We start from the raw sequence: 12,858 nt of genomic DNA, 5'->3' as shown, positions 1-12,858 counted from the left end.
ATTGCATAACTTTGATCTCCTATAGGGAATGGTTTTGACTCGCATTCCCCAAACAGTTGGGGAATTGGGTTGCCCCGCCCCATATCCAAAGCCCGTATCGGCATTTTTTAATTATTATTGATCTTTTTGATTCTAGAAGTCAAAAAAAACAATGAAAAGTTCCAATCTTGTACAAACTCATTGGAGAGTTGCAATATGTTATCAATGGAGGTGTACAAAACTTCAAGACGCTACAATAAGACCGAAATTTAGAACTAAATTTCTTAGTAAATAAGTAATCTAGTATTTCTCAAAAAAGGAAAGGGCTGAGTTTTGTCTGTGGAGTATTATATTAGTTAATACTGTATCGGAGGTAAAATTATAAATTGCTACTACTATAAATCGAGTTCGGTGAGTTTGGGTGGCCTGGTTATCTAAGACAAACCTCAACCAAATCCAAATAAAGAAGGTTGCTGATTTTGCACCAAAAATACACTTCTAAGGAAGTGACTTTAACAAAAAAAGGAGTGACAAAATCATTTTCCATAAAGAAACTAATACTATAGTATTTCTTTTCCAGAGAAAAAACCGAAAAAATCTTGGGAACTCCCTCAGTTGAGATGGGTGCCGGATGTGCATAATATTATCCCCAGTCCGGAAGGAATAGACAGTAAGGGCACAAAATTGGGTTGAGTTTATCGAATTTTTCAAGTTGCACACAAAAATAGGGTTGAGTTGGACTTCCTCCGTTTCTATATAATAGAAAACTACTTTGTCTGTCCCAGTTTTTTAGTCTTTTTAAGGGGGACATTCATAATGCATGTCTCCTCAAAAATTTGATTTCAATTTCTATTATTGCCTCTAAATTCTCACTTCTAAAATTATTTTTTTTGAAAATTTAAACATTTTTCCGTTAACTTTTTAACTAAGACTAATATCTTGGGACATCCCAAAATGGAATAAAAGGCTAACAAAACAGAGGGAGTACAGAAAGACGTGCAATTTTAAGGCTTACAGATTGGTGTCAAGAAATTTTAAAAATTATGCACGGAAATATTTCATTTTTATTCAAAAATTAAATGTCTCTTTGTAGTAGACTCTTGTCTAGGAACATATATTTAGAAGTCTGTTCTTTATTAACTCCCCGTTCTAAATTGCTTGTCCCTTCTTGAAGACCATGCATTTTGCATGCAACAAATAATGTATTAACATGATTTTTTTCCCCAAATATTTTTACTCCAATTTAAAGAACTCATTGAGAAAAAAATTGGCGTACTTATACTTCAAATTTTTTTTGCAAATACTGAGTAGAGTTACTTTAACAAAAAAAAGTTTTTGTTGACAACTTTTTTGTTAGTAGAAATGAAATGGTTAAATACTGAAATTTTTTTGTTAGTAGAACCGAAATGGTAAAATAGTTTAGTTTATAGCGTTTTTTTTGTGTGAAAACACTCCTTTAATGATGAAAAGGGAAGGATAAGAACTGGTCGGAGACTCGGAGAGGGTAGTAGGACAGTTTTTCCTAGCATTGCTCAATGATGTCTGGCATAACTCTATTTTCTCCTCGATCGTCTGAGCACGATTCTGGGTTGCCCTCCTTAACCCAATAATTTACCTGGGAACACCATCAATGGAGATCGAAAGGGACCCGACACATCAAGAATCCAAAAGGACCAATAAAACCCACCAAACCCCCATCCCATCCCAACAAGCTTCGGACCCACTTCCTGACCTTCCGCACGAAATCATCGCCGAGGTACTCACGAGGCTGCCCGTTAAGTCTCTGCTGCAATTCAGGTCAGTTTGCAAATCATGGCTTTCTCTAATCTCCAATCCCCATTTCGTGAAATCCCATCTCAGTTTAGCATACAAAAGCGATGATTATACCCACAGGCGACTTGTTTTGAGCTGTGTTCGTCCCCATTTCGATCTCAAGTCATGTTCCCTTGGTTCTATATTGAATGACCAATCCGATACGGCTGTAGATCTTGATTATCCATTGAGAGCCCCTCATAATTCGGTCTGAATTGTTGGTTCTTGTAATGGGTTGGTGTGTATTGCTATAGAAGAAGATGCCGTATTCCTGTGGAACCCAACTACTAGGAAATCCAATAGGTTGCCGGACTCGGGTGTTCGGATGCGTTACGGATGCTTTATTATATATGGGTTTGGTTATGATTTGTGTAGTGATGACTACAAAGTGGTAGTGATATTCTGTGTTCTTCGTAGCGGAGGTTCATATGAGACTGAGGTGAAGGTTTACTCGTTAAGGACCGATAAATGGAGGAGGATTGGAGACTTTTGTCATGGTATTCCGTTGAATGATTCGGGGAGATATGCTAGCGGGTCGCTCCATTGGTCTGCAAGTGGGGTTCAAGGTTCAAGTTACTCTTGGGATATTGTTTCTCTTGATTTGGCGAACGAGGTGTATGGGAAGGTTGTGCTGCCTAATTGTGGTGAGGGTAGGTTTGATTCGACATTGGAGATTTTAAGAGGATGCCTTTGTGTGCTATGTAACTTCCCTGGTACTCGATCTGATATATGGGTGATGAAGGAGTATGGGCAGACAGAGTCATGGACTAAGTTGTTTTCAATACCACATATTACAAATCTATGGGATTATGAACACTCCACGCTATTGTATCTTTCAAGGAACGGTGAAGTTTTACTGCAGCTTTGGCCACAATTAGTTTTGTGCAATCCCAGAGATGGTACATTTAAGAATATTGTGATTCACAATTTGCTTGCTTGGCTTGAAGCTCATATCTATGTTGAGAGCCTAGTCTCACCTAGCACCGGAAATGTGATTCAGAGGGAACACCAATAACATAAAGCAAAGACAGGTAAAATTATACCATAAGCTCTTACTTTTGTTTAATGCACATGGTAATTTTACTCCATTTTGATCTTGAAACCTAAAATTTCTTTCCACATTTATTCATTTTTCCGTCTGGTAAAAGAATGTTTTCGAAGCCTGTTGTTGTCTGAGCCTTGATTGTTTTGTAACTAGAGAAGAATATTTTTTTTGAAGAATAAATTTGCTGAAGTGCTTGGCAAATTTGTTTTGGCTTTAAATGTCTTTTATGTAATAATTCCTGACCTGTTTGATGCTTGTGAGTAAATGATTGAAAAATGAAGCTAAACAAGAATCTCTATGCCTTGCTCTTATCATTTGTAAGAATGTTATTTCCTAAAAGACGTTACATCTTAAAGATTAGTTACTCTTTTCATGCTTATAAGTTGGATACTGCAATTGGCAATTTTTTTTTTAAGTATGGTACTCACACGAGTTGTATTTTTTTATTTGTTATTGTCATTAGGCTGTTCAGATGGCACTGCAATCTTTTCCGAAGTTGACTAAAAAAATAAAACAAGTAGACGAAAATTGCACGAAAACTTTTTATGTTCTTTCCATCGACCAACTCAAAGGGATACAAGCTGTGTTAAGTTATCAGACACTCTGACGGGCGGTGGTTAAGGCAATATGGGGTTCTACCATGACCACAAAGGGTTCATGTTGTTCGGCTCCCATCCTTGTTATCTTTTCTCAGCGCATTGATTTTCTTCTCTTCTTGTGTCTTTGATGCAATTAGGGCTGTAAATGAATAGAGCCGCTCGCGAGGCTTGGCTTGAGATGAGCTCATTCAAGCTCGACTCAAAACTTAAATGAACAAGCTCGAGCTAGAATACTTGGCTCGTTTGTTAAACGAGCCAAGCCTGAGCTAATAGAAGCTCGGCTTGAGTTGGCTCGCAAGCCAAGAACATCATATATATATTTTTGATGGTTCTGCACCAAAACAGGTATAGGGGGCCACTGTTTTAGTGGTATTCTGAGAGCAGCCACTTTGTGCATATTGCCAAGGTTAGGTTTGTCTCCAATTCTCCCCCGCCCATACCCTCAATCTTAGTAGCTGGATCCTTCTAAAATAGGTGTGCTCTCTAGACGAGAGCTTGAATCGGCGCTCCCAAGATGGGAGCTTGACGGGAGCTCGCTCCTCACTAAGATGAGAGCTTATCGGGCTCTTATGGTAGTTATTCTCTTACTTTTAAGGGAGTTATGCCATTGTGGAAATAAGAATATGAAAATCACATTAGTGAAGAAGTTTTGCAAATTGAGAATATATAATTTCCAATAATTACACTTTAAAATTGGGAAAATTCTCACTAAGCATCACTTTTCCTATGATGGTTAAGTACTTTCAAAATATTTTATATACATATTTTTATATAATCTATATACGCTCCTTAGGTGCTCCCAACCTTAGGAGCTTCTAGGTGCCTCCGCTCCGCCGCACCCGCTCCCGCTTCCTCTCCCGCCCCCGCCCCAGCCCCCGCTTCGTGCTACTAGGCCTCAATGATTGGAGACTACATGTTGTTCTTCTTGTTGTAATATTAGTAATTTCAATATAAAATAAGCCTCCTAATAAACATTGGCTGGCGGAAATGGCAGAGTGCAAAGGTGCTTTATAGATCTGGTGGATGGCTCTTGAGTCTTCGATTTCCGATGTAGGATTTGTCCAAATAGAATACCTGCTTTCTTCTCCTTTAGGCTTTAGTCCCACATCGGCTGATTTTCCCACATGGCAGAATTCGTTTAAATGTAGAGCCCATCCTCCCCAACTCAACCACGCCCCTTGCATGTGACATTGTAACTGAGTCAGAGCGAGCTGAGCTCGAGCCGTTCGATAATTTCTCCAGTCGATTTCGAGCTAAGTTTTTGTAGCTTGGCTGCTGACCCCATTTTTGGCGAGCCGAGCCTGAGCACCTCAAAGCTCGGCTCAGCTCGTTGACACGCCTAGATGCTATGGTCTCCTCTTTCCAGATGGAATCTTGCAGCCTGAAGGGAAATTGCGGCTGTGCATAGCGTTTATGAATCCCTTTCAAAAAACAAAACAAAGTATAGAGTTGAATAATGCATACTGGAAATGGTGGTGATCTCCCAATTAATCATGTTTCGTCCTCATTAGTGGCATATCATTTATCATAAGTTAGAACTTAGAAGCGAAGGCAGGTATTTTTCTGTCACAGGGAAACAGAGATGCACAATTTTATTCCCTTTGTTGGTCTAATATGTGGGTATCCTGTTTTATTCCTTTTTGTTCTCTATTTTCTTATTTTGCCTATGAATCCGGCCCCATTCACTGCAGAGGAAATGAAAGATCAGTTCTTATTTTATTTTCTTCCTTAAGTGTGTGCGTACAAGGTAGTATAAAGAATCTGAATGAGAATTTCATCTGTAACACATTTTCACGTCGGGTCCTACCGGGCGAAGTTTCTTGAGATTACCACTAGTTGCAGGTGTCTTAGCATGGTTTCATGATACATTCAGATTCACAATAAGCCCACGCAGACAATTGTCTAGTTGCTCATCTTTATTTTCATTTCAAAATAGGACTGCAAGCTTGTTGATTTAAAAAATCAGCTTCTTAGGGCCCTTGTACTTCTTTTGTATGCTTCTCTATGGGTTGGGTTTACTGCTGGTTATCCCGTTCATTCGATTTTTGGTTTTGGCAGGTTCACACCAGCCCTTGTCTAGCCTTTCATTTCTACTGTTGGCAATGGGTTTGTAATTGTGGCCTGAGGTCTAGGATATGGGTCCCATGCACTTGGTCCCTGACCTTCATCTGTTCCATTTGCAATTCCATCACTACTCGAGTCCATAGCTATGTGCCAAGCCGATCTGTTCACTTCTGATGTTGCTGCTTTAGGCTCTGACTCCACTGAGTGCTTTCAGTTTGTTGTATCTTTTTGTACTTGATGCCTGCATATGTAATGATCATGTTACTCCTTCGTTACTACTCAGTTGACATACGAGTCATCATATTGCTATAAGATGTTTCTTGTGTGATTTTGAAGGTACAATGGATGATGGCCTTTTGACCTTACTCGGCAGTAGAGCTCTGCGTGTTTCATTTTATGTGTTTTTGGGGGTCCCCTGTTGGTCTTCTGAAGTGCTAAGAAATAACCTACTGTCACTCAATATAGTGATGAGTCCGAGTAGTACTTTTCAGCTCAAATTGTTCTAAGACCATTTCAACTACTCGTCTTCTATAAAAGCTTGAGCGACATATTTCAACGCTATTGTGATAATCACAGCACCAGTTACATGGCTTCCAACCCTGTTTTGTATGCTGGCGTAGTGGGCCGAATAGGGTGGGAATGTAAATTGATTTGATTTGGAACGTGTCTTTTGAATGACACCAGGTCATCGTGGACGGGCGTGTTTTTAATGAACAAAAGTGTCTTTTCCCCTGGTGATCAGTTGGTTTATAAATACAAAGCCCCTCATCATTTTGTGTGGATAATTTTTTCTAATGGTTTCATTGAGTCAAAGTCCTTCCATATGAAAGAGTGCAAAAACAAGTTTGGTTCGCCAGAGCCTTCAATTGTAGTGCTGCTTTGGAGGGATTTTGATCAAGTAGTGTTGGGAGACAGGCGTCCAATGCAAACTGTAAGCACCGTAGTGGGGGCGGAATTGTCTCAAGTATAGAGTGTCACACTTGCCTTGATCACTATGATATTTTCATAGACTTCTAAGTTTTGAGTTTTGATTTTATTGCGTTCATATTTTTTGTTGTCTCAAAAAGCTGAATAATTTCTGTCAAAATCAACGTCGGTGTTGCGCACAAGGAAACGCAACTGCAGTGAAACCAACAATGCCAATTTGACTTGAAAGGATAACCAAGCACAACTCTCCAAATACAAAACATGAAAAGCTTTATATACCTAAAAATAAAACCATAGAAGAACCAGCCTCAATAGAAGACACAACAAGCCTTCTAGTGACGTTATTCAGCAATAGAACTGCATAACTATATCCTATACGCCTTTATTATTAAGCAAAAATACACATGGAGGATGAAAAGGGAAATGAGTTTTTCGCTTCGTAATCTCCCTACCACTTTCTTTGCAAAACGTCTTTATCCACAACGCAATCTCATCGGAAATTCTAATCGCAAGGGAGATTTGTAGGGAATCACGTAAGAAAAAAGGCGTTTGAGCCCATTCTGGATCCCACAAAAATTTAGAAAAATATTCATAAATTTTTGAATATTATTTTATGGGGCTCTATAAAAAATCAGCTCCAACGGACATCGGTAAGTATTACTTTTAGATTCGTAGGGGTGAAACTGTTTGAGCTGATTTTTTATAGGGTCCCATAAAATAATATTCAAAAATTTATAGATATTTTTCTAATTTTTTGTGGGACCCAGAATGTGACAAAACGCGTTTTTTCCTTGCGTGGTTCCCTATAAATCTTCCTTGCGAATAGCAAGTCTCCTCATTGCGTGGTTCCCTACAAATCTTCCTTGCGAATAGCCAGTCTCCTCATTCTGTTGTGTTGCTAAATCTAACCAAACTACTGCTTGGCCCCTAGCAAAGAAGGTTAGGACGGAGATTGACCATGTCGTTTCCGCATAAAAAATAATTTATAAAACAAAACAATTATTACTACTCAAATGAACAGTGATAAGTATTTCGAGTATCATCCTCATGAATTACAAAGGCTAAATTGCAGTTGTTCTAATTAATTTTTAACTTAATTCAGAAAGAGATTTGATTGTTGGATTTCGAAAATATTCAAAACTAAATTAAATTAAAGCAATTAAGAACTAACGAGAGTTTATGAGAGAAAAGATCTAGGGTTTCGAATCCACTCGACCCATTGTAACAATTTCTATACTATGATAAAGGTCTATTATTCGAATCAATCCAGATATCGTTAGGGTTCGTGGGTCCTCACGGTATTGCCAAAAGATTTCTATGAATCACCGAATAGAATGAGGTATTGCCGCCTAGCACAAATCGTCTTACTAATACTATCCGTTTTTATGGCACGAATCGTATAGCACGGCGTGTCTTACGGAGCATAATCTATCTTATTCAGTTATCACAAAACAATTAAGAACCGTTGTATGAACGTGCATAAAACCTAGGAATCCATACACAAGATGTGATTAGAAAATTAATATCGCAAATAAATCCTTATGTCATACAACTATGATTTAAATAATAAAACACTAAATTAAAATACTAACATTATTATTCTGTGTTCGAACTTCATCTACACCCTAGAAGAGGAAATTAGCCGGACATCGGAAGGCAAATCATTGCTGTAATTTGCTTCAGTTCGCTGCTATTGTAGAATGCCAGTCTCGCGATATGCGCAGCACACTGCCTTTCTCCGTCCTCTGTGGCTCTGTTATGCGTGATGCCTCTCGTTATGTGCGTGGCTCTACTTTTATATATGATGCAACCCTATGTTTTCCTCCTTTTAATTATTCCCAACCGACTTCAACCTTTTACTCCATGGCAAACATTGGGCCCACCCAATTGAATTGCAAATCATTTTCCTCAGTAATGCCCGTGGACTAATTAGTTCAGTGCTAAACTCTTGACTCCATATGACCTTTAAACAGACCAGCTTCGAATACCGTTTAATATTTTAACTTTGCGCTTTTTGTTCCAAACCCTCCAAATACCTACAACAAAAATAAAAGCATAAACCTCCAAGTAATAATATATAAATAGACTTACCAAGGATAAATTAGGGGGCGGGTATGTGAACATTAACACGCCTATCGCACCCCCCCAACTTACAATTTGCTAGTCATGAGCAAAGAAAACAAAATGCAACTAAAGAAAATAAATTAAAATTGATAGTTCTTTTAAACCCCCAGGCGGCCCCGGTCGGACGAGTGAAGTTTCGTGAGGGTTTTCAGCAGTGATCACCCACAAAACACAGTGAATCCTTTCCACATGAAACCCGAAAACCTGTAAGACAGCTCAATGATATCTCAAGCAAAGAATATGAAGTCATCGCAAAGAGATAATGACATAAGCAGTTCTAGATGCTATCAAGTCATAAAAATGAGTCACGACACCTATACTCAGCGTGTGTGAACAAGGGCTTCGATTAGAAGTGAAAAATAACTAAAAAGTTTTCTTTGGACCGAGCTCGACTTCAAAGCTGACCGTGTCATGCACTCAACAAATGAAATCACTCAAAACAAGGTGCATATTAGATACTCTCAACATGTGCAGGTGGAAGTTATGTAAATGAAAGCAAAATACTTCAGCAAATAATGACACGAAAAGAACGCTCTATAAAGTGGACACACGTTTTTATGAAAAGAATGCCAAGTACTGGAAACTCTCTCTATCCACCAATCCACAACCCATTGCCCCTAAGATCAAATAGAACTTCAATTCCGGTTATAACGTCAGGTAAGAGAAAATATTTCAAGGCTAGGAAAAATATTCAAGCGTCCGAGAATGGCTTATAACAATTCACATAGGGCAAATATAATAATGCGTTCCCTCTTTCTTCTTCTTCTTCTTCTTTTTTTTTTTTTTTTTCCAACTTCGCTACATCTCTCTTTCCTACCTTTTAATGCAATTCCAAATTAAGAACAAGTATTTCTTCTTTCCACAATGATTTGGTGTCTTCCTTTTTTGTTTATTTTTTTTTTTTCTGTTGGTTCTTTCTTTTCTTTTTTGAATGGGAAAGATCACCACCAATCAAACATAACTATCAACTCCATTCATCCCCTTCTTTTCTCAATAATTCACCCTCACATGATTAACTAGCCATTCTCAAGTCACAATATAAATGGTGGAGCTCAACAAGAAAATGGTTATCATGCTGGAGGCTCAAACATGCTCATAAGGGATAAATGTATGAAAAGAAAGAAACGAACCGGTTTAAGATATCAAAGATGGCCTATAATTCTCTCCAAGGGGCAACACAATCATGAAACTTTCCAAACCCAAGAAATAAGTAGGCAATTTAAAACATTCCCAACACTTGACAACAAAAATAATGAGATCAACAACGAATTTGCTTTCCCGTAACAACAAGAGTTTATTTGACAACACTCCAAAAAAAGATAAGGCTCTAAACTTACATGGGTATAAGTCTCCACTAAACTAGCCATCGAGAACAATCAAGTCATATCTCACAAGTAACCAAAGCCCAAATGAATGTGAAATGCAAAAGTGCTAAAAATAAATGTCATGACAAATTTTTCGCGACAAGCTAACAAAAAGAACTACAATGCTATCACAATATTAAAACAATGACTATCACATCTCAAACTCAATCAATCAAGAGTCAATCTCAATAGCTCTCAAGTCTCATGCAAAAAGAATCCTACTATTTTTTAAATGTTTTATTATTTATTTTTTTTGAATTCAACAATACAAAAAGAACAAAGTGATCCCTCCTCCCAACTTGAACTATTCAATGTCCGCATTGAAAGTATAAAAATGAAAAGATTGGACAGAAACGTAAAAGAGAGGAAATGTATCACCTCGAAAAGGAGGAACATAGCAGACTAATATAGCAAGAGGGAGACCCCCCAACTTTGTTCAAACAATCTGCAAAATGTTAGCTTCCAAAACAACAAAATATATACAAGGAAAACAACTAAAGAAACATAAACAAAGGCAAGAAGTAAAAAAATATATAAAATGTAAAAATCCATCCACTTTCTTCATGTGAAAGACACATGTACTACTTTTTTCCCTGGCCAAAGACTATGGTTCTCTATTTGTTCGAAGAACAGTATGCATAGGATTCAACGATATCTTGAGAAGTGGTGTCATCGTCTAATATTAGGCTATCACTCCCTTTGGGGTTGCCAGATTCCTTACCCACCACTCCATTTGTGAAGCAATCTCCACAGAGTTGGACACTAAAGTCAGATGGTTCGGCAGAATTCTCATTACTAACTACGCAATTGCTGCCAGACCCAACCTCCTAAGTACTACATACATAGCTTTGACCAGGTGGCTATACTAGACCGTTAGAAACCGTTCGAGTACGGTAAACATTGGAGGTATCACAAACTCCATGCATTTTAAGCCTCCTAGACTTCCAATGAAAGCACTAATCTATATAAATTGGGTCCATCAAAGTAATGGACTCCATCGTGGCACCATCTACCACGCCATCACCAATTCCTTCCCCATAAGGTTTAAGTCTTTGGCCATTGACCTTGAAAACATTACCAACACGTGGATCGTTAAACTCTACTACCCCATGGGGGAAAATACGAGTATCAACATATGGACCATCCCATCGTGACCTCAACTTGCCCTGGAAAAGTTTAAGTCTAGAATTAAAGAGCCACACTTTTTGACCAACTTCAAGGGGCTTTCTAACAATGTGTTTATCATGAAATGCCATAGTCCTATCCTTATATATATGTGCACTCTCAGATGCTTCATTGCGCAACTCTTCCAATTCAGCAAGTTGGAGCTCACGATGTAACCCGGCAGTGACCATATCAAAGTTAAACTTCTTAATGGCCCACATAGCTCTATGCTCCAACTCAATGGGCAAATGACATGCCTTACCAAAAACTAACCGGTAAGGAGACATGCCAATAGAGTCTTATAAGTTGTACGGTAGGCTATAAAGCATCATCAAGCCTTAAAGACCAATCTTTTCGATCAAGCCTAACTGTCTTTTCAAGTATGCATTTAATCTCCCTATTTGACACTTTAACCTGCCCACTAGTCTAAGGATGATAAGGTGTTGCCACTTTACGAGTGATAGAATACTTTTGCACAAGGGCGACGAAGTATTTATTGAGAAAATGGGTGCCTTCATCACTAATAATCGCCCGCAGATAGCCAAAACGAGTAAAAATATTGCTTTGAAGAAACTTGACCACAACTTTGTGGTCATTGGTCTTGGTGGCGATCGCATCCACCCACTTGGACACGTAGTCCACTGCCACAAGGATATACTCGTTCCCATGCGAACACGGAAACGGACCCATGAAGTCTATCTCTCAAACATCAAACATCTCCACAACAAGGATGGAGGACAAGGGCATAATATCACGACGTGAAATATTGCCGGTTTTCTGGCACTTAAGGCATGCCTTGCAAAACTCATATGTATCCTTAAATAGAGTGGGCTAGTAGAAACCGCTTTGTAAGACCTTCGCCGCCGTTTTCTTCCCACTAAAATGCCCTCCGCACTCAAGTGAATGACAAAAGGTGAGAATGCTATGATGCTCAATCGTAGGAACGCACCTCCTAATCACCTGGTTCGAACACAACTTAAAGAGTTCCGAATCCTCCCAAAAATAGTGCCTAACATGCGCAAAGAATTGGTCCTTGTCGTGCTTTGACCAATGAGAGGGAAGCGCGCTTGTGGCCAGGTAGTTGACGATGTGTGCATACCATGGGGGTCGCACTTGTGACACCTCAAAGAGTTGCTCATCGAGGAATGAGTCCTTGAGGGGCAAGGTGTCAACAGAGGCATCCACTAGGATCCTCGATAAGTGGTCTGCTACAGAATTTTTGTAGAGACCCATAATTTCGTTTAATAAATTTAAATTGTTTCATAGGGGATAATTGAAAATATTATATGGATAATTGTTCGAAGGGTTCGATGTGCAAGAGTTTGAAAGATGTGGGTGATGGTGTAATTTGCATTTATGTGAGTATATATAGGGAGGAGTGTGAGAAACACACTCACACCCCTCACCCCCAATCTCTCCCTCTCTCTAATGTCTCTCTTTCTCACTTTCACTCTCACCCATTTTCCCACCAAATTACCCAAAACCCACTCAAAACAGCCTTCAATCCTTCATCCCTTCACGTATTTCAGTCCTTATTTCGCTGGTTTGAGCTCGGTGGAGGCATATTCCATTCGATTTGAAGCTTTGGAGCTAGGGCTTAGAAAACCCTTTGATTTGTTCTTCAATCTTTGAGGTAGGGAGTTCTAACTTCCAATATATGTTTATGACTTGTTTTCCTTGCCTCGATTCGTGCCTTTGGTCGTTGTTGATGTTGTTGTGTTGAACCCCATTAAAATTTGCAGAAAATCTGCTCGAACTGATCTGGTATCGATACTATTTT

The 12,858-nt window shown here is 38.8% G+C and overlaps 2 protein-coding genes across 3 annotated transcripts; one reads left to right on the top strand and one right to left on the bottom strand.

Annotated features, from left to right (window-relative positions):
- The first annotated feature begins 1,453 nt into the window (after window positions 1–1,453).
- Window positions 1,454–5,891, top strand: LOC131300427 (F-box/kelch-repeat protein At3g23880-like). Of its 2 annotated transcripts, none has more exons than XM_058326274.1 (2): window positions 1,454–2,822; window positions 5,836–5,891. In XM_058326274.1, exon 1 carries the CDS (start codon window positions 2,117–2,119, stop codon window positions 2,804–2,806), a length of 690 nt encoding a protein of 229 aa, XP_058182257.1. In that variant the 5' UTR covers window positions 1,454–2,116; the 3' UTR covers window positions 2,807–2,822; window positions 5,836–5,891. The 2 variants fall into 2 exon arrangements, with proteins under 2 accessions (XP_058182257.1, XP_058182256.1); XM_058326273.1 differs by having other exon boundaries at window positions 1,455–2,822; window positions 5,494–5,891.
- A 4,979-nt stretch (window positions 5,892–10,870) lies between these two features.
- Window positions 10,871–11,365, bottom strand: LOC131299591 (uncharacterized). The gene has a single exon (XM_058325177.1). The coding sequence runs from the start codon at window positions 11,363–11,365 to the stop codon at window positions 10,871–10,873; it is 495 nt and encodes a 164-aa protein (XP_058181160.1).
- Window positions 11,366–12,858: the final 1,493 nt, after the last annotated feature.

The sequence above is a fragment of the Rhododendron vialii genome, chromosome 9a (assembly GCF_030253575.1).
Source record: "Rhododendron vialii isolate Sample 1 chromosome 9a, ASM3025357v1".
Taxonomy (NCBI): Eukaryota; Viridiplantae; Streptophyta; class Magnoliopsida; order Ericales; family Ericaceae; genus Rhododendron; species Rhododendron vialii.
This window is presented reverse-complemented; position numbering and strand designations above follow the sequence as displayed.